At 45.8% G+C, this 21,645-nt stretch overlaps 1 protein-coding gene and 1 pseudogene across 14 annotated transcripts in view; both read left to right on the top strand.

Moving 5' to 3' along the window:
• KIF16B (kinesin family member 16B) overlaps positions 1–21,645 on the top strand; it is a 279,760-nt gene that overhangs the window by 45,701 nt on the left and 212,414 nt on the right. For all 14 annotated transcript variants that reach the window (XR_009689993.1, XR_009689992.1, XM_061125978.1 and 11 more), the window contains exons 4-10: positions 4,374–4,490; positions 6,619–6,716; positions 7,436–7,545; positions 14,863–15,005; positions 16,978–17,146; positions 17,333–17,464; positions 18,591–18,766. Coding sequence is in view for 12 of the 14 variants with exons in the window: in XM_061125978.1 (XP_060981961.1) it covers positions 4,374–4,490; positions 6,619–6,716; positions 7,436–7,545; positions 14,863–15,005; positions 16,978–17,146; positions 17,333–17,464; positions 18,591–18,766 (945 nt within the window). In the remaining 2 variants the exon portion in view is untranslated. The remainder of the gene's footprint in view (positions 1–4,373; positions 4,491–6,618; positions 6,717–7,435; positions 7,546–14,862; positions 15,006–16,977; positions 17,147–17,332; positions 17,465–18,590; positions 18,767–21,645) is intronic.
• On the top strand, positions 11,392–13,705 carry LOC133044520 (Krueppel-like factor 4; annotated as a pseudogene).

The raw sequence follows: 21,645 nt of genomic DNA, 5'->3' as shown, positions 1-21,645 counted from the left end.
ACCAACGTTGGTAGCTAGGAGTCTGGCGAAGAACGGAATGTTACGGCTAGTGGAATCCGGACTTGGGCTTCCATGTAGGGATGGGGGTGAGGAGACCGGTGTGAGAGAGTTTAAGGGGAAAGCTGGTTCCTTCCCCGCTCCTTAGAGAGTCTTCACCAGAGGATGAAGGAAGTACCACGAAGGCTTCCCTCCTGACTTACCCGGGTAGTGGCTGGCTTTCCCCGCCTTGAACCTGGGTTTGCGGCCGCTGGGGACAGGGACTGTGCTGAGGGAAAGCCCAGGCACGGGAGTGGTGGCGTGGGCAGCGGGCCCTGGCCCCGGGAGGTGCCCAGCATGCGTTTGCTAACCGGGAAGCCTCGTCTGCGGTTGGTGGTCCGTTTATGGGAACAGGTGGCAGTTCCTGGATTCAGTGAGAGTTAAGGTCAGGGAAGCAGTAACAGGGGGCAAAAATACCTTCCCAGAGTTAAAAATAGTGAGACTATGAAGAGTTTGCAACTCAGGAGCACACTTCCCAGCTTCCGGACTGAGCTTCAGCCGTTTGGGTTCTTTGACTTTGAACAGTCTCAGGTTATTTATACTCACTTCAAAACTGATAAAACCTTTGAGATATGTGAGTGAACGCTGCTTTCTAGTAGAACCACATGTTACTAGAACCAGCAGAGATGCAGGAAAATACCTATTTTTTGCATTTTTCCCCCAGTTTTGTTGAGAAGTAATTGGCATACATCACCATGTGAGTTTAAGGTATACAGCATGGTGGTCTGCTTTATATATCTTGTGAAATGATGACCACAGTAGGTTCAGCTGACATCCATCTTCTCGTATAGATACAAGGAAAAGAAAAAGAAAAAAATTCTCCTTGTGATGACAACTCTTAAGATCTGCTCTCTTAACAACTTTACTGTATACTTTGTGGCAGTGTTAACTGTAGTCATCACTTTTATATTGCATCCTTAGTATTTATTTCTCTAATAACTGCAGAGCTGTACCTCTTGTCCAACTTCTTCCAGTTCCTCCCTTCCCTACTTCCCACCTGTAATGACAAATCTGATCTCTTTTTCTATAAGTTTGGCATTTTGGGGAAAACACCCATTTTCTACTCTGTTCAAAAGGCAGTCTCCCTCACCTCTGATTTTATTAGCTGGTGTTGTTTGGGCTCACGTTTTCATGCCGGCAGATCCTGCCCAGGAGCTGAGCTGACAGGTCACACACCTGCTCTAAATAGGGGGAAGATCATCAGCTTAGCGTGAGGTCACCCTTTGTCTTTTTCTTCTCTTTAAAAATGATTAAAATGTAAAGGCACCTTGAGACAGTATATCATGCCCGTTACTGTAGTACAAGTCAGGTTTCCCATAATGTTAAACAAATTCCAAGTAAGATGATGGTTAATATTTCTTCCTTCCAAATCAATTTTAAATTTAGAAAAAAAAAAATCAGTGAGCAGTTGAAGTCCATACTCATCTTGATTAAAGACCATTTAAGTAAGGTCTCATTTTCTTAATGGGCCTTCCAGCTCCAAAGGGAGGCTTTGCTCTCACGCTTGCCTGTTCCTTGATTCGACCCCAGAGAAAACCTGAGACCTAAAATCTCCCCCTTGACAGCTGGACGGAGAGTCTTTTGTTCGCACGGTGCCCGCCTGTGGGCAGTTGCTCTCCAGCGAGGCCCTGCAGTGCCTCCCTCTGCTCTGGAATCAGCTTTACAGCCTCTCAGACAAGCTGGTGGGTCTCCGGGTCCCTGCCTGGGAGGGCAGCCCATCAGCCCATCCAGCGGCCCCTCCGTCCCCACCTCAGTTGGTGGACCGTGGTCGACAAGTCCTTGGTGGGAGCTGCCATGGGGAGCCTGTTTCCCTGCCGGGGGCCCCTAGGTGTGGGCACCGTCCCGCTGATTCTCAGGGTCCCCAGCCGACTTGGAGCTGAGATGGAGCCAGGCCTGCATCTCAGCCCCCGGGGCCTGCATTTTTCTGTGCCTGTTGCAGGGTCCTGTCCACCAGCCCTGCCCTACCCCAGGCCCCCTGAGTCCGGAACACCAGCTGAGTAGCTTTCTAGAGAATAAATGAGGAGTAAAGTGGTGGGGGTAGATTTTAACCCAAGGGAAGAATTCCATCTTGAAAACTTTGGGGTTTGTTTTTTATTATTGTCATTATTTTGGCCACACCCTGTGGCATGTGGGACCTGAGTTCCCTGCCCAGGAATCGAACCCAGGCCCCCTTCAGTGGAAGCATGGAATCTTAACCACTGGACCACCAGGGAAGTCCTTGGGGTTTGGTTTAAATATGGTATTTTCCGTGACTTTATTTAGCCCCAGATAAAAGTATGAGAGATTGTTCCTTTATTCTTTGGGAAGCTTTTGGAAGGCTGTTCTTCCTCTCCACTGGCACCCTGTGAAGTGTTAAAAATGATAATCTGTCATTTCTTTTTTTGTCTAATTAGGAAGAATTAAATAAATATTTACAGTTTTCTTCCTATTCTGTTTTGGTGGTGAAAACCAACCTCTCAGATGGTTTGTTGGGAGCCCAAAGTCCCTGTGGGATTCCTGGTTCTGCTGCTTCATGGAGGTGTGTGTGGATGTGTGTGTAGAGGGGGTGAGGGAAGGCCTTCCGCGTGGGCTTGGGGCCTCCAGGACGATGCTAAGCGCCAGCCAGCGTGCAGGCCGGGGCTGGGGAGGGGGCTGTGGGTCTCAGCCCTGTGGCCGCTGTGGCCCGCCACCTCACCTGTCCCCTGACAGCGGACCTGGCCACACTGCTTGCCCCAAGGGTGGGTCACGAACACAGTTGAAGGTTGACTTAACCATCCGACTGTGAGAAAAAGATCAGACAATGCCAGCTCCTGAAGCAGAAGTGGATGAAACTCAAGTCAGAGTGAAGGAGGGTAATGAGAGGTCCTCCGTGGAGATGGCTTGGTGGAAGGGACAGGCTGTACACCTCTGACTGAGGAGAGGAAGCCTGAACGGAAGGGCGGGATGAGGGGGTGGAGGCATCCTGGCTGATAGCCTGTGTTGGTAGTGGGATGCTTAAGGGGGGAGGGGAGAGAGGTGCTGATGGTCATCAGGCCGTCGGGGGCGGGGTCTGCCTGGCCGGTGGTCATCAGGCTTTCTTGGGTGGGGTCTGCCTGGTGGTCATCAGGCTTTCTGGGGTGGGGTCTGCCCGGTGGTCATCAGGTTGTCCGGGGCGGGGTCTGCCCGGCCGGTGGTCATCAGGCTTTCTGGGGTGGGGTCTGCCTGGCTGGTGGTCATCAGGCTTTCTGGGGTGGGGTCTGCCAGGTGGTCATCAGGCTTTCTGGGGTGGGGTCTGCCCGGTGGTCATCAGGCTGTCAGGGGCGGGGTCTGCCCGCAGGGCGCAGGTCCCCACGGGGTGGTGGTGTTTCTGGAGTTGGCTGGCGGGCATCGCTCACAGAGACTTCGCTCTCCCGCGGGGCTGATGCGGATCCTGCCCCGGCCTGTGTGCATCCCACACGTCTTCCTGCCCTGACTGAGAACCTGATCGCACCCCCATCTCTGCTGTCTCTCCAGCTGCTGACTTGACTTGTTTTTGAAGGAGGGAGGTGTTCTTCGTGCCCGTGGTGTCCTGGTCCGAGAGGCCAGGTGGGGGTTAGAAAGCTTTGGCTGGTCCCCTCCCTCGCTGGGATAAGTAGGGTGAGGAGGCATCTCGGTTTGCTTCACTCCCATTGATCATGTAGGTCAAGCATTTGCCCTTCGCTCCCTTCCATTCCCCAGGGCGTCCCACTGCAGTTGTGGGGTGCAGACATGGACTCAGGACTGTGGGCACCGTCCCAGGCCCCACAGAGCCCATCTTCCTGGGAAAATAGCCAAAGAGGGAAAATCGTCTGGACTCTGACTCAAGGGAGCCCATCACCCCGGCCTCACCCACACCCACCCGTCACTCGGCTGGTGAGAGCCTCTGGAGACTGACTCTGATGAACAGCCGTATCCTTAAAACAACGGCATTGATTTGGCACGGTTTGGGCCATAACTTCTGGCTGCTGTGACTTTCAGGTTTTGAATATTTAGTTTCTGGAAGCCCTGGTATAGAATGAATCACTTTATAAGTCTGTTTAATTCTGAGATGGTAAGTCATCATGCTTTAAAATCGTCTCTGCCTCTGTCCATGATTGTCACTTCGCCTTGTTTGCCTTTTTATATTTTAGGACTCTTTTGTCAGGTGGGAAAAAGGATGAGATTGCCTTTTGCTTTGTTAGGCTTCTTTTGATTAAAAACTGGACTCCATGTGTTCTGCTGTTAACAGCTCTTCAGTGACTTCTTTACATGGTATAATCCTATGAAAGTGGCATTCAAGAATACTGTCAGCGCTGAAGGGGCTTCTGTTAAAATCCATGGCAATTATATCTTTTGGTTTTTTTCTTTTTTTTTGCTTCCAGGTTTTCAAAACCCTTGGCACAGATGTCGTGAAGTCTGCGTTCGAAGGTTATAATGCTTGTGTCTTTGCATACGGGCAGACCGGATCAGGAAAGTCATACACTATGATGGGAGACTCTGTACGTTGCTTACACTGTGTGGGAAGCAAATTTCTCATTTTCTCTTTGGACTCATGAGAGTGTCCCTTTTGTCTCCGTGGTTGGTACTAAACGTGCTTTTCGTGTTTTCATCATTCTTTAGTAGGAAGATAAAGCTCAGTAATAAATGGGATGAAATTTCCTTTGAGAGATTTTAAAATTAGAAATAGTTTTAAGTTTATAAGCATGAATAATGGATGGGAGTCTCAGTTCATTTTCCGTTTTTAAAGGCTTTATAATCTTATCAAAAAAAGTGTGCTGGGCCCGCAAGTAATTTATTCTTCTTTTCTGCCAACCCAACAGTTTGAATAAAATTACTGAACTCTGTTCTTTTTAAAATTATTCAAAACATTTTTCCCCAAGAAAAATGTAGAAAAAAAAGAATCTCCTTGGTGGAAAGGCACTGCATAAATCCAGTGAATACATGAAAAGTGTTAGAATTACACAGGTTATATAGCATCTACACAGTTATAAACGTAGTGTGTAGAGTTTAGTAGTCATGCTATACATAAGGACATTAAAATCATACGTGCCCCAAAATAGATGACAGAGGAGAAGCTGGGAGTGACTGCAGAACCTTATCCCGTTATGTGTTTTCTCCAGACCTGTGTTTTACTTTTCTCATGTTATGGTTTGGAAAACTGTTCACTGACTCTAAGAGTCGAGCACCTAGCAGAGCTTGGCTGGGCTTCCTGCCGGCAGGCTCAGAGGGGCCCAGATGCTGCAGGTTTGGTGGTTCGTGGGAGAAGTAATGCAGTAAAGGAGGATAGGTCTTTCTGGATGAAAGCCTTTCAGCCCATGTGTCCTGGCTCCTTAAATCCAGGCGTCTTCTTTGCAGTAGGAGAAGTAAATGCAGTGCTGTGAATCCTCAGTCCTGAGAAATAGGGAAAAATAAGAGAAGAACAGACGATTTCAACAGTTTCACATTTCCTTTCACCATTACTCCACCCTTCCTTTTTTCCTGCTGTGCTTTGGGAAAAAAGCCTTCTCTAAAAATGAAATTTATGGGACTTCCCCAGTGGTCAAGACTCTGAGCTTCCACTGCAGCGGGCATGGGTGTGATGCCTGGTCAGGGAACTGAGATACCACAAGCTGTGTGTGGCCAAAAAATAGGAAAGAAAAAAATTTTTTTTTTTTTTGCTTGTTGATTTTCTCTTAGCTAGTTTATGTAAGTTCACCATTTACAAAGCACTCACAAGTTACAGCTGTTTTTCTCTGACCTTACAATTGAGTACCATTTGGGTGTTCCTTTTTTATTTGATTTTTTAAAGTAAGAACAAAAAGTGTGGTGAAAGGGCCAATTTTTCTTTTACAAAAATTGGCACTGATTTAATGGTATAAAGGAAAAAAAGTTCTCCTAAACCTTGTGATGATATATATATAAATGTGTGTATATATATATATGTATATATATCTTTTTTTTTTTTTCTTGGGTGGGGGGAATGGGAGATTAGGTGCAAATAGAGATTTCAGAAGAAAACATTGAAATCTCAGAGTTTGGCCTCCTAACAGGAGCATTTTTCCTTGTCTTTGGTACCATTCTGAAGCTTGTCAGCTTGTCAGTGCCGACTGAAACATGAATACTATAATTATACTCACATCACATAAGTAATGTGATGTATTAAAACCTTTCTGTCGAGGGGAGGCCAGGGTAGGAATTAGTGCATCACAGTCTGTATGTTTCAATGTGGTCATCACCTCCTTTGTAAGACAAATAGCTTCTTTGAGGACTTCCTAAGGTTTCTGCCCAGCGTGTATTTCATCTTTTTTTGTCCTTTGACCAGATCAAATTTTTTAACATTTGTTTTACAGCAGTAGACTCTGGTTTGAAAGCTAGAGAATACATCTTACATTTGCAAGTCACAGTTTAGCTGATTGACACCTGACTACTGTCTATTACTATGGTCCCAGCATGTAGGAATTACAAAGCTCAATCCTCTTATTTCAGAGGATAGGAAGCAGTCCTGGAAGGGGTGAGTGGTGTGCCCAGGTCCCTGGGGTGGGCCTGTAGGCCCCTGGAGTCTAAAGTCCACCCCAGCCCACTGCAGATGCAATCATCAGGTGCTTTTATTTCAAGTTACAGCTGAGGGACCCCTCTTTCCCACTGCAGGGCGATTCTGGCTTAATACCCCGGATCTGTGAAGGGCTCTTCAGTCAGATAAACGAAACCACCAGATGGGATGAGGCGTCTTTTCGAACTGAAGTCAGGTAGGGTTTATGGCCTGAGTGAGTGTGTGTGAGCTGGATTCAAAGCGTGAGGAATGGATAAGGCCTTTGGATCCCTGAGGAGATAGTCTGCCTTTCCCTCTCCTGCGCTGTGCTGGGTGGAAGTCAAGCTCAGAGCACAAGTGTGTTCAGTGACCTCCTTGGGTACCATTTGGATGAGGGCTTCGGAGGTTAGTGGAGGTAACCCAGCCTGGTCTGAAACTAATGTATGATGCTCATCTCAAATGCAGTGAGCTTTTGACCTTTCATTGTGTACCCACTTGCCTTATTCTTTTATTTGAATAAGGTTTGTGTTATTCTTTATGTTGGTTGGATCACTGTCATTCTGATCTTTAAATAAATCTGGGCGGTTGAGGTGTTTTCTCCCCCGTCTCCTTGAACTTAAACCTGTGTGGAGAGGCAGTTTGGTCAGTGGTTTGGGGGCAGATATGGCAATCAGGGTATTCTCCTGGCTGCCTGAGCTCTTGGAGGTTGTGAGGTCTTGGACAAGCTGTTTAAATCACCCCAAGTCTCTACTGCCTAGTCTGTAAGACGAGGATGATAGTACCTTCCTCTGAGCTATTGTAGGGATTAAAGGAAATAATCCCCGTAAAGTGCTGTACCTGATACATAGTTACCTCCCGTAAATGTATGCTGCTGCTGCTGTTGTTATTAGTGCCTGAAGTAATTTTACTGAATTCAACTCTGTTTGACATTTTTAGCTATTTAGAAATTTATAATGAACGTGTGAGAGATCTACTTAGACGGAAGTCATCCAAAACCTTCAATCTAAGAGTCCGTGAGCATCCAAAAGAGGGGCCTTATGTGGAAGGTAAGAGCGGATGTTTTCACAGCTCTCTTCTTCTTGGGAATTTTTTTTAAGAGTAATAGTTTAAGAGGAAAAAGAAGAAGGATAATGGTGACATTTGAAAAAATCTAATTTTGGAGTTTAATTATAGTGAAAATTACACATGCTGCCACTGAACACCGGGGCTTCCCAGGTGGTGCTAATGGTAAAGAAGGCACCTGCCAATGCAGGAGATGTAAGAGATGCAGGGTTTGATACCTGGGTTAGGTTTCTTGGAGGAGGGCACGGTAACCCACTCCAGTATTTTTGCTTGGAGAATCCCATGGACAGAGCAGCCTGGTAGGCTATAGTCTATAGAGTCTTATACACTCTACAGTCTATAGAGTGTAGAGTCCGACTGTACAGTCTATAGAGTCTGACTGTAGGGTCTATAGAGTCCGACACAACTGAAGCAAGTTAGCACGCCACTGTGCTCTATTCATTTAATGTGCTTCTACTTTACTGGCCATTAGCTGATTTTGAGGGGCTTGCCAATAGATCATGTCTACCTTTAAGAACTCCAGAAACTTCCAAAGTTCTCAGGCAACTCTATAGCTTCTTTAAATGGCGTTGCATTTCAGGGGTGCGTTTTTACTCATCTTAACGGTAACACGACTGTAGGGTGATTCTGAGACCCCTCACCTTTGGGAAGAGTGTTTGAGGTTCCCGTGCTGTGTTCTCGGCCTTTGCGCTGTGACACGTTCGCCGGGTCACTGTCCGCTGGGAGGACTGTCCCCAGGAGCGATGGGTAAAGGACTGGCTCCTGCGAGCTATTCTAACAACAGGCTGGACGGAAGGCTGCCCCTAGAACAGCCAGCTCTGCACACTCTGTGTGCGGCAGCTGAGGGGAGGCCAAGGACTAGGAATCGCACACAGACAGCCTCTCCTGTCCTGGTGGTGTCCTTTCTGCCTGTTTCACTGGAGGCAGGGCTGAGAACTGGTCATGGATTCAGAGATGTTTCTGCTTCTGTTGTCTTTTCACCTGGAAAGCCAGGTGTGCTAACAGGACCCCATCTGCATTGTAGTAAATTTTCGATTGAACTTCTGTGTTTCATGCCCACAGCAAGGTGAGTAACTATGTATTTGTTCCATGGAGTGTGTGATAAATACTATCGTTAATAGTTTTTAGCCTAACTGCCTTTTCCCTTTAACTGTCTTATCAAATGTTAAGACATACTATAGAGCTGGGTTTGTGGAGAGACAGGTTAATCAAGCAGGGTAAAAATCAGAATCTACTGTCAATACTTAATGGGGATTTAGTTTCTGATAAATCTGCTGTTCAAACACTGGGGAATATGGGTTATTAACTTGTCTGGAAGAAAAAAAAATGGTACCAGAGCTCACTTTTTATACTAGAGTAAATGGCAAATGGATCAAAGATTTAAATGTAAAAAGTGACATAATGACTGCAAGAAACCCTGGATTACTTTTTTCTGGAAATTTGGAGAAGGGAGGGCTTTTAAAATTGTTTAGTTAAAATCCAGAAGCCATGAAATAAAAGTGTTAAATTTGAAATGCTGAAACAAAACAAAAACTGAACTTTATACTTGGTAGAAACACCATAGGCAAAGTGAAAAAACAGCTTACAAGGCGGAGAGGATCTTTTCAAGTTTCAGACAAAGGACTTGTTTTCCTAATATATAAGGAGCTCCTGTAAATTACAGACAGCTCCACTACCAAGGAGAAAAATGAACAAAGGATGTGACTAGGTTGTCCACAGAAATATTGATGATTTCTAATCAGTATTTTAAAAAATTGATTTAAATGTGTTAATTTCTGCTATACAGCAAAGTGATTCAGTTATACATATATATGTGTGTGTGTGTGTGTGTGTATACACACACACACACACACATTTTAAAAAGACTCTCCTCCATTATGGTTAATCATAGGATATTGAATATAGTCCTCTGTGCTATACAGTAGGACCTTGTTGTTTATCCCTTCTGTATATAATAGCTTACATCTGCTGGCCTCCGCCTCCAACTCCATTCCTCCCACAACCCCCTTACCCTTGGTCTGTGTCTGTGATTCTGTTACTGTTTAATAGATAGGTTCATTTGTGCCATATTTTAGAGTCCACATAGAAGTGGTATCATGTGATATTTGTCTTTTTCTTTCTGACCTAATTCACTTAGCATGATAATCTGTAGTTGGATCTATGTTGCTACAAATGGTATTGATTGATTCTTTTTTATTGATGTGTATACACACACGTGTATATATATGTATGCATCTCACATCTTGATTTATCCCTTCATCTTTTGAGGGATGTTTGGGTTGTTTCCATGTCTCAGCTATTGTAAAATGTGCTGCTGTGAACACAGGAGTACATGTACCTTGGCTGGCTGCATATCTAGGAATATACAGCCAGTGAATTGCTGGAGCATACGTAATTCTGCTTTCAGTTTTCTGATGAACCTTTATACTGTGTGCGCAGTGGCTGCACCAACTTACATTGCCACCAGCAGTGGAGGAGGGTTCCCTCTTCTCCATATCCTCTCCAGCATTTATTTGTAGATTTTCAAAATGATGGCCATTCTGACCAGGGGTGAGGGAGTACCTTGTAGTTTTGATTTGCGTTTATCTAATAATGCTGAGCATCTTTTCATTTGTCTGTTGGCCACCTGGAAATACGCATGATTTTTAAATGAAGGAAAGGAAGATTGACCTCACTAATAATCAGAGGAAAGCAGAATAAAAGTTCTTTGAGATAGCTTCTGTTACCTGTCCCCAGCAGCTGTAAGGAACCTGATGGGAGTGTGTTGGGAGACACAATGCAGTCTTATGCATTGTTACTGTTGTGTGTAAATTGCCTTCTATGGAGGACAGTTTTGCAATATCCATCAACAGTTTGTATATGCTTCAATAGAAATTCCACCCTGTTAAGAATTTCAGTTCAGTTCACTCAGTCGTGTCCGACTCTTTGCGACCCCATGGACTGCAGCACGCCAGGCCTCCCTGTCCATCACCAACTCTGAGAGTTTACTCAAACTCATATCCATTGAATTAGTGATGCCATCCAACCATCTCATCCTCTGTCGTCCCCTTCTCCTCCTGCCTTCAGTCTTTCCCTGCATCAGGGTCTTTTCCAATGAGTCAGCTCTTCGCCATGAGGTGGCCAAAGTATTGGAGTTTCAGCTTCAGCATCAGTCCTTCCAGTGAACACCCAGGACTGATCTCCTTTAGGATGGACTGGTTGGATCTCCTTGCCGTCCAAGGGATTCCCAAGAGTCTTCTCCAACACCACGGTTCAAAAGCATCAATTCTTCGGCGCTCAGCCCTCTTTATAGTCCAACTCTCACATCCATACATGACCACTGGAAAAACCATAGCCTTGACTAGACAGTATTCTGGGGGCCCCGGCTGAGAGAGCGAGCGTGGCTGCGGCGCGCGGAGGGCGCGTGGGGGCAGAGGCGGTGGCGGGCGAAGCGCCCTTCCCCGCCCCTCCGGCACCCCACCCCCCGTGCGCCCGCGCCAGTGTGCGCCCCGTGCAGCCCCCTGGACCCCGAGCCTCGCGCCGCTGGCGGGTCCGCGGATCCGCGCCCCCGCGGCCAGCCTTACCTGGCTGCGCCGGTCGCGTGCCACCCGGCCACAGCCTCGGCGACCAGCAGCGGTGGGGGACGCTGCTGAGTCGCAGAGAGCGCAGCCTGGCCACCGGCCCTGCTTAACGCGCTTTGCTGATTGTCCATCTTTACAAGTTTACAACTTTTCTAAGAACTTTTGTTGACAAAGCAACTTTTATTTTAAAGGCATCTCCCTTTTGTATTTAATCTAAAGAAGAAGGATCTTGGTCAGTTTGCGGTTTGATTTTGGCTTCGTTTCTAAATTTTTTTCCTCTTCTTTGACTTTGGGGTTTGGATATTCCTACCGCTTTGGACTCCTGAGGACCTTTTGGGCCCCCATGTTAATGAGCCACCTGGCGAGTCTGATGTGGCCGCCAGCGAGGCGCCTCTCGCCTCCCTCCCCACGTTCGCGTCTGGCCCGGCGGGAAGGATGAGGTGCTCCGAATGACCGCTGGGCAGAAGGAGCTCCCCAACATGAAGCGGCTTCCCCGGTACTTCCCGGCCACCCCTACCTGGGTGGCGGCCGCGGCGACGGCCACCGACCTGGAGAGTGGTGGAGTTTGCAGCCGCAGCCCGGCCCTCCTGCCTGGGAGGGAGGCGGGGGAGTTCCGTGATCTCCTGGACCTGGACCTTATCCTCTCCAGCTCGTTGTCGCATCAGGAGCCCGTGGCCGCCACGGCGTCCTTGTAGGCATCAGCCTCATCCTCGCTTTCCCCATGGAGCAGCGGCCCGCCAGCGCACCCTCCACCTGCAGCCTCAGCAATCGATCCCGGCTGGGGCGACCTGGGCGCAGCGGTGCGGGGGCGGCGTGGGCGGCGGCTTCCTCAGCAGCGGGAGTCTGCACCCCCTCCGAAGGCTCCCATCAACCTGGCGGACATCAGTGACGTGAGCCCCTCCAGCGGCTTCGTGGCCGAGCTTCTGTGGCCCAAATTGGACCCGGTGTGCATTCTGCCGCAGCGCCAGGTGGTGGACTGGTGGGCACGTTCGTGTTGAGGGCGCCTGAGTGCCCCTGGCAGCCAGTACGGCAGCCCGTCGGTCATCGGTGTTCGCACAGGCGGCCCGGAAGGCAGCCACTCGGTGGTGGTGGGCCCTACAGCGGCGGGCCGCCGCGCGTGTGCCCAAAGATCAAGCGGGAGGCTGTCTCCTCATGCACTGTCTGTCGGCTCCTCGAGGCCCGCTTGGGCACTGGACCTCCCCTCAGCAGTGACCACCGGCAGCCTGCGCACGACTTTCCCCTGGGGCGGCAGCTCCCCAGCAGGGCCACCCCGACCCTGGTCCCGAGGAACTGCTGAGCAGCCCGGACTGTCACCCTGCCCTGCCGCTCCCCCTGGGCTTCCATCCCCACCCTGGGCCCAACCACCCTCCCTGCCTGCCTGACCAGATGCAGACGCACGTCCCACCGCGCCATGACCAAGCGCTCGTGCCAGCCGGTTCCTGCAGGCCGGAGGAGCCCAAGCCGAAGAGGAGGAGGAGGTCGTGGCCCCGGGAATGGACGGCCTCTCACACTTGTGATTACGCAGGCTGCGGCTAAACCTGCCGGGAGAGTTCTCATTTCCAGGCACACCTGCGCACCCCACACAGGTGCACACAGGTGCGAAACCTTCCCACTGTGACTGGGATGGCCGAGGGTGGAAGTTTGCCCGCTCAGATGAACTGACCAGGCACTATGGCAGACACCCAGGGCAGTGCCGGAAGCGCGACCGGGCATTCTCCAGGTTGGACCACCTCCCTTACACACGAAGAAGCACTTTTAAATCCTCAAACAGTGGATGTGACCGCACTGTCTTCCTGGTGAGGGGAGGAACCCAGCTAGAAAGCACTACAGTCATGGTCAAGTTCCCAAGGAGTAAACTTGTGAATGGATAATCAGGAGACACAGGAAACCAAAAGACAAACTCAAAAAAAACAAAACGAAAAAAACAGATGGAGTCTGTGACTGGATCTTCTAGCGTTCCAATTCTAAATCCAACTTGAATATATATATTTCTGGACTTACAAAACGTCAAGGGGGTGACTGGAAGTTGTGGATATCAGGGTATAAATTAGATCTGAAAGTTGGGGGGAGGGAAGACCAGAACCCCTTGAATTGTTTTGATGCAATATAAGCATAAAGATCACATTGTATTCTGTTTGCCTTCTAAAAGTCATTATGACGCTCTTAGAAGAAGAGGAAGAAATTCAGGTACAGAAAATGGTGTTTAGTGGCCTAAACAATGGTTCTTTGGTAAGTCTTGGTTCTAAAGGTACCAAATGAGGCCCAAATTCTCAAACTGCTGCTTACTTTGACAAGGAAAATCTGTTTTTGTCTTCTGATCTAAATTTATGACCTAAGTCAGGTAAATACACCTGGTTTACTTTAATCTTTTATATAGTCTGTTATGTATTGAGGTTTCAGATGTGTAATAATTTGTATAATGGTTTATTCCCAAGTATGCCTTAAGCAGAACAAATTTTTTTTCTATATAGCTCCTTGCCTTAATAAATATATAATATAAATTTAAGCAAACTTCTATTTTGTATATTTGTAAACTACAAAGTAAAAAAAAGAACATTTTGTGGAGTTTGTATTTTGCATACTCAAGGTGAGAATTAAGTTTTAAATAAACCTATAATATTTTATCTGAAAAAAAAAGATTTGTCCTGCAGAATTATTCACATACTCATAAAAACCTGTGTACAAGATTATTTGTAGCAGCATTGCTTGTATTGAAAGCAAACACTCAAAACAATGTCTGTCATCTCAATAGGAGACTATTAAATTGGTTATGGTACATACATACAGTCTAGTGCTAGTGCAGTCTAGTGCCCTGCAGCCATAAAAATGAATGAGGGATCACTTTGATACACAAAATTCTTCAATGTATTATTACACAGAAAAAAGCAAGATGCAAAACAATGTGTATGGTATGCTACCATGTGTAAAAGGAGGAAAAAGATGGTTTAATATTTATGTAATGTCCTGTATACATATGGCTTATTTCTAGAAAGTTTTGGGAAAATGAGAATGTTGGGTTGCTTGACAGGAAAGTGTGGGGTAGGTTATCAGATGGTGGAGGGGAAAGACCCTTGAACAGTGTACTTTTTGTAGTTTTTGAGTATAAAAGCATATGAATGTTCTCAAAAAAAATGAATCAAAAGTTTCTTTAAAAAGGATTTTAAAGAATGTGATCATGTTTTGCATGGAGGTAGTGTTTGCATTTTCCCTGACTGTGATTAGGGCTAATGGTGTTGACTGTGATATCTCGTGGTTATCCTGAATAGCCTATGCGATAGGCATGCCCTATCAGGAGAGGTGGCCGGGGCTCAATGAAGTTAAATGACTTCTTCACAACCTTACGAGTCCACTGGTCAGCCACCGAGCTGGGACTTGACCCGAGGCAGTTAGCTCCTGAGTCTGCGTTAGAAACCACCACAGGTTTCTACAGGTGCAAATGCATGTGCCCTCAGTCGTGTCTGACTATTTGTGACCCCATGGACTGTAGCCTGCCAGGCTCCTCTGTCCATGGCATTTCCCAGGCAAGAACTATGGAGTAGGTTACCATTTCCTTCTCCAGGGGAGCTTCCGCACCCAGGAATCGAACCCTCCTCTCCTGCATTGGCAGATGGATTTTTACCCCTGTGCCACTTGGGAAGCGCACAGATCGTACAGTCGTGTGTTATTTTGTAGAGGTACCTCCTCTCTTCTTGCCTCTACTATCTACTGGGGAGATTTCTTCACCCTCCTCTTCTTTTTCAGATTTATCCAAACATTTAGTGCAGAATTATGGTGATGTTGAAGAGCTTATGGACGCAGGAAACATCAACCGGACCACCGCCGCCACGGGGATGAATGACGTCAGCAGCCGGTCTCACGCCATCTTCACCATCAAGTTCACGCAGGTGAGGGCAGTCGTGGGCCGGGGGGCCCGCCCCTGAGCGCTTCACGTGCTCATCAGCGCCGGCTGCAGACTGGTCTATGCTGAGCCGGGGGCCTCAGAGGCTCCCCACTGCTGTTTTCTTGTTCTTTAGACTTGAACATGCGCTGTGTGATGGTTTCTCTGCACTTACAAACATGCTCATTTGAGATGTAGCCTGATGAAGACCCCTAAGACATATTTAGCAGGCTTCTGCCCTGTTCTCCACATGAAAAAAGGTGCTGTGTGTTTAGTTAAGCCAGAGTTTTCGTTGTTGCAAGCTCTGTGGTAGATTGTTGCCAGAGAGAGCAGCTGGAGGCCAGGGTGAGGAACTCATCACCTTGAGTGGTCTAAGGGGAGTGGTCCTTTATGGCTCCATGGAACTCACCCTGCAATGCTAATTGTGATTATTAAGATGATATTAAAGGACAAGGGATGTTTTTACATATTAATGTTCTGATCTGGAGGTGGAGAGTGTTTAGAACGCACGTGAAAATGACTCAGGGGAAATATGTTAACACCGAGGCCAGTGAAACCAATGAGCCTAAAAGTGTTGGGTCCTGTCAGCGCTCAGCACATTATTAGGAGTTTGGGGGAGTCTGGCCTGTATTAACCATTGAACATGTCAGGTAGAAAGACTTAGTGTAATTCATGAGGGGGATCAGAGAGCAAAGAAGATGAAAAAATTCCCTAAGGTCAGTTGGAATAACTCCTGATAAATTCTCCAGAAATGTGTACCTTTTATTACGGTTACTGGTTTTTCTCCTGTTTTCTGGTTAATGTGGATTAGGATGTGGCCATCCCTAGTTTCTAAGAGGCTTGCTTTTGTATCAAAATGCAGTAATTTCTTCTTGACATTTTGGTTCAGACTGTAAAACATATTGAAAGGTTAAAAGTCTTGGGAAAGAAAAATTTTGGTAAAATTCAGAATCAATACAGTATTTAAGATTTTCGCTATTTTATAATTGTGAAACAACTTGTATGTTAACATCAGATAACGGTTGCATGATCTTTCACATAATTGTCTATGTTTATCATATTTTGGAAAGCCATTATGCTTGTCTTGTTCAAGATTTTAGGTGAGAGCAAAACTAATTATTTGTTTGCTTATATTTTTCTTTATGGAGTGAGTGCCCCTCAGGGCCTAGCTTCCTTCTTTCCCAGGGTCAGACTCAGCCCTTGTTGAATGACTGAGTGATTTGGATAATGGAATTCGTGATTCTTCAGAAAGTTTAAGACTCACATATGGTCGGCTTCTCAATAGAGGCCAATATAATTATTGTAATCAGGAAGAAGCCCAGTGAAAAAACAAAATTAAAAAATCTACCCTGAGAGATCACAGTGAGGAGTGGGAAATAATTAGAACTTGTGTTGGTGGTTTAGTCGCTAAGTCGCGACCCCGTGGACAATAACCTGCCAAGCTCCTCTGTCTGTGAGATTCTCCAGCCAAGAATACTGGAGTGGGTTGCCATTTTCTTCTCCAGGGGTTCTTCCCGACCCAGGGATCAAACCCGGGTCTCCTGCATTATAGGCAGTTTCTTTACCAACTGAGCTATGAGGAAAGCCCTTGAACTTGTGTTATAAACACATAAACATATGTGGCAGTCTGGATGGGAGGGGAGTTTGGGGGAGAATGGAGCCATGTGTATGTATGGCTCAGTCGCTCTGATGTGCACCTGAAATTATCACAACATTGTTCATTGACTATATTCTGATATAAAATAAAAAAGCTAAAATAATTTAGTCAACCAAAAATAATTTGATTGCTAAATATGTTGCCAGTCCAATGCTAGTTATCAATGAGGAAGTAAAAGATTTTGTTTCTGTTAAATAATAATCTAGTTGGGGAGAGAAGGTTAATAAATATGAATGACACAGGAGAAAAACAAACATACAATGTTACATAAACATTGGCATTCTTTATACCGCTTCCATTTTGCATTTATATTTCACCACAGGCAAAGTTTGATTCTGAAATGCCGTCTGAAACTGTGAGTAAGATCCACTTGGTCGACCTCGCGGGCAGCGAGCGGGCGGACGCCACTGGTGCCACGGGGGTCCGGCTGAAGGAAGGGGGCAACATCAACAAGTCCCTTGTGACGCTGGGCAACGTCATTTCTGCCTTAGGTGGGTTCACCCTCGTCTCCTGCCTCTTCCCGGTGCTCCACGGTGGCGTGAAGAGCTTAGGTTTAATGTTTGTCTTACGAACTAGAATAACAGCTTCAAGGTTTTTTGAAGCCAAGTTCAAGAAAAAAAAAAAACAACCTTTAATAATTGTCTTTGCCTTCCCCCACCTTTTCTTTCTCCCTGCAGCTGATTTATCTCAGGATGCAACAAACCCTCTTGTAAAGAAGAAGCAAGTTTTCGTGCCTTACAGGGATTCTGTTTTGACTTGGTTGTTGAAAGACAGCCTCGGCGGAAACTCTAAAACGATCATGATAGCCAGTAAGAAGTTTTGTTTTTTTTTCTTCTCAACGTATGGTGTTTCATATGAACTGATTGTGACTATTTTAAGTTTAAAGTATTTCATTAGGCAGTAGCACCTCTTTATTTAAAAAAGAAAAAGAAATTTTCTATTTTGAAGAAAAATACTGTGATCCAGTCTGCAGTATGGTATTATTGCCTCTTTCCCCCTCTTCCTGGTTACATTAGCTTACCGTTTTCTTGATTATGCAAACTGACGTCCATGCAGGGTGACTCTCAGTGGTGCTTAAAGTATAGGACAGAAACTTCCAACTCTGCCAACTCATGCCAACTTTAGACATAAACTAAAAATAACCCAACTTTGTTTTTCTATTTAAAAGCAGAAAATAAGGAATTTAAGAATTGAGGGGAAAAAGTGTGGTGAATAGGGTAACAATAATCTACCTCTATGTTTTCACTAGTTAACAGGAAGAAGCAGAACAGAGGGGAAAATGTGCCAGGGGGAGATAACTGTTGAGAATTTCCCTTCCAGCTCCACCCCCACCCTCTTTTCTTGTCTCCACGTCTCCTCCTGCCCAAGCCATGCAGTCCCTGTGGAGGCCAGGGGTCTTCCCAGGGGTGTGCACCCCAGATGCAATTGTGTAGTCACTTTAGCTCTAAAGTTTGTTGGGGTTGAGGTGGGGATGTGATCAACCAAAGCTTTGGGAGGAAGAGCATTAGCTGATCTACAGACTCTTTATAGAAGTTATCACACTCTGGGTTTTCATAGGTGGTAGGTTTTGCCAGAACTCTTTTAAAAGGATTTAAATTTCTGCTTTATCTTGAGAAGTGTAAATAGTCTTGAAATCCTCTACTTATATGTTCAACAGAGGAAACTCCCTAAGTTGCAATGGAGTGTTTCCAGTCTTGTTTTAGATTTGGTTAGATGGCTAATTCTAAACTGAAGAAGAGTGAAATGGCATTTAATTTGGCATAGTGAGCACTTTTCCTGTGAGTCCCAGATAATTTGTAATATTCATGACTGCAGTAATGAATATTTAGTCTATCCAGCGACCTGGGGTTAATCTGACTTTTAAATTACAAACCAACTTTGTGTTAAATGAAACAGAGTGCTGGATAAATTATTTTTTGAATTCATTCTTCACAGCCATTTCACCTGCTGATGTCAATTACGGAGAAACCCTAAGTACGCTTCGCTATGCAAATAGAGCCAAAAACATCATCAACAAGCCTACCATTAATGAGGACGCCAACGTCAAGCTCATCCGTGAACTGCGAGCCGAAATAGCCAGGCTGAAGACGCTGCTTGCCCAGGGGAATCAGGTTGGCTCTTTTCTGAGACTTACGGGTAATTTTCTTTGAGTAATGGCATCTATTTCTAGATCTTAATGAGACACTCATCTCGGGAGTCGTATTGATTTGAGTAAATAAGTGCTACTAGCTTTGAGTGAGTTAGCCCGGTCTCTCCTTAACATCACCGTCCTGTTGGCCTTCGAATTCATTATATGCTCTGTGTTTAAGATTTTATCCACTAAACCCGAGATGATTAACTACCTAATAGTTATCAATTATGGATGGAAATTTAGCATGCAGTAGGATTAGCAGCAAAATCTCCATTAGTGGAAGGAAATCGAGGTGCTTGGAGCAATGTTTAAAATTCTACCGAAGCATTTTATGACTTGAAGATGTATTTTAACAGAAGGAGAGACTCCTCTGAGTCCCTTTCTGAGTCTCTGTTTGGTACTTCCCCTTACAGCAGTGGTTAGTGATGCGGGGTCCTGAGACATCCCTGTGGCCTGGCGGAGGTGATGTGCCTGGGCCCCCACATGATGGCGGAAACAGCCTCCCTTCAGGATCCTTCGGGGTTTTTGTGAAGGAGCCTTGTCCTTTTCACTGTAGTCTTCTGCATGGTGCGTGTTCCAAGCTACTTCTGTGATCACAGTGTGATCCATGCTGGTTGGTTTAGACACTGTCATGAGAGAAAGTCAGGATCATTTTTTAAAACACTCGAGTTAAAGTGGGGTTAGAAATAAAGAGGGACTTCCCTGGTGGTTGACTAATTGAGACTATGCTTCCAAAGCAGGGGGCATGGGTTTGGTCCCTGGTTGGGGAATTAAGATCCTACATCCTGCATGATATGGCCAAGAAAAACAACCCCCAACATTTCTTCCCATTTTCCTAACCCATGAATGGATGTCTGAAGTGTATCATTAAAAAGAAAAACAAAGAACCCAGCTTTTGTTTAAATGCACAGAGCTGTCTTTAGAGCAGCTTTCCCTCCAGGAGCATGGGGCCCCTGAAGCCCTTGACATCCCTTGAGCAGTTTGACTCATGAGACTCAACAGGCCAAGAGCCTCACAGAGTTTCCAGCATCCTGAAGCCCCGAGAGTTGCTGTTCTCCAAACTAGGGGACTGGAGTGGGCTGGGAGCTGATCTCTGCACCTAAAAATAGCTCCACACAATTGTACTCTTTCTTTTTTTTTAATCTTTGGCTATCCTGCTCCGCGTTTGGGATTAGTACCTTGACCAGGGATCGAACCCTTGCACCCTGCACTGGCAGCTCAGAGTCTTAACCCCGGGACCACCGGAGGGGGGTCCCAGTGGTGCTTTCTGACGTGGAACTTCCCTGTGTGTGCGTGGAAGCCGTCAGCACAACGGGTCCGGCAGCTCGTGGTGTTACCAGGCTCGAATCACTGGTGATGCCAGCCACAGTTGTCATTTTCACTTATGTACTCTGTTATTGGGATCTTTTTTCAATGTTTTAAAAATATTTGTCTGAGGTAAACATATAAAGGTGGTTTGATAGGGTCACCCAGGCTACTGTGTGTGAAGGGAAGGACTTGGAAAATTTTTGTGGTTAACATTTACTAAGTCATGAGAATGAAGGAAAAGAAAGATCAGCCTGTTAAACATTAAACTGAGGAAGTCCTTGAAAGGAGCCTTATCACACCAGCAGAAAAACTTAATTCAAACGTTTGCAGATTCTGTCTGAGGAATGTCTCAGAGGTGTCGTATATGCCAGTTGCCTTATACTTTGTGATCTTTGGTTCTCTTTCTCTTTCATGGCCAAAGACCACTACAGTCATTAAAAGGTTATTTTAGTTACTGTAGTTTTGGGGGTGAGGATGGAAAAGATTGTTGTGTATTTTAGGATACAGTGACGATAAACTCTGATAAACAATACATTACAATAAAAATGAGTCCAATTTAAAATAATTTATTGTACTGTGAAGCTATAAATTGTTGTGAGACAATACAAGCTTATCCAAAATTAATTAAATTTGTGATGCTCAATAAAATAAGCAGGGGCTCTTAAGAGCTCATTAGAAAAATCTCTGTATAAATTTTTTGGTGACATTCTTGTTTTCCCACAGTATCCTGTTCCAGATGCTGCTGTGGTTCATTGAAAATGCTGCTCCAGTCAGAGCTCCATTTCTGGGTTGTTGAAGTACAGCCAGATAAAAGCTCCTGCTTTTAATAATTTTGTGTTTAATAACTTGCCAACGCAAAATGCCACGTGTATGAGTTTCAAAAGCACAGTTAAATACAGCAAAAGATTCTGACGTGTATCTGCTTCTGCTGCATAGGTTTATAGACAGATACATATGCAGTGGTATATATGTATATATACATCCATGTGAACTCTCCATTGAAGAATGACACCCATTCTGAGTGTATGTATCTGTGAATTTTCACAAGCTGTATTCACCCATCTGACCTGCATTCTATCAAGAAACAGAACGTTCCCCAGTGCCCTAGAAACTCTCTTCACATTCCTCTCCTAGACCCACCTGCCCTTCCCCTCAAGGATAACCTCTATCCTGACTTCTTCAGGCAGGGTTAGTTTTTAGTTTTGCCTCATTTTGTTCTTTATATAAATGTAATCATGTAGTAAATACTCTTGTTCTTGCTTTTATATAAGATCAAATTTATGGAATTTCAAAACGTAGACCTACAAAACCCATTTCATAAAGTTCCAGACAGGCAAGGGTGCTGGCCTGTGGTACAGGCTGGGGAGGTGACGGAGTGCAGGCAGCAGGATTGACGGACAGGGGGAAAAGTGAAAGTGAGAGGACAGACTGAGGGGCCTCACGGGGCTGGCGGGAGTGTGTTGGGCACCGGATGATGTGGGCAGCTTGCATCTGAGGCCTTGTGAGATTCATCCACGGTGGGACGTGTGGTTTCAGGTCCACGTATGATCA

This window comes from Dama dama, chromosome 23, assembly GCF_033118175.1.
Source record: "Dama dama isolate Ldn47 chromosome 23, ASM3311817v1, whole genome shotgun sequence".
NCBI lineage: Eukaryota > Metazoa > Chordata > Mammalia > Artiodactyla > Cervidae > Dama > Dama dama.
The sequence above is the reverse complement of the archived record's forward strand: the minus strand, read 5'-3'. Positions and strand labels throughout refer to the sequence as shown.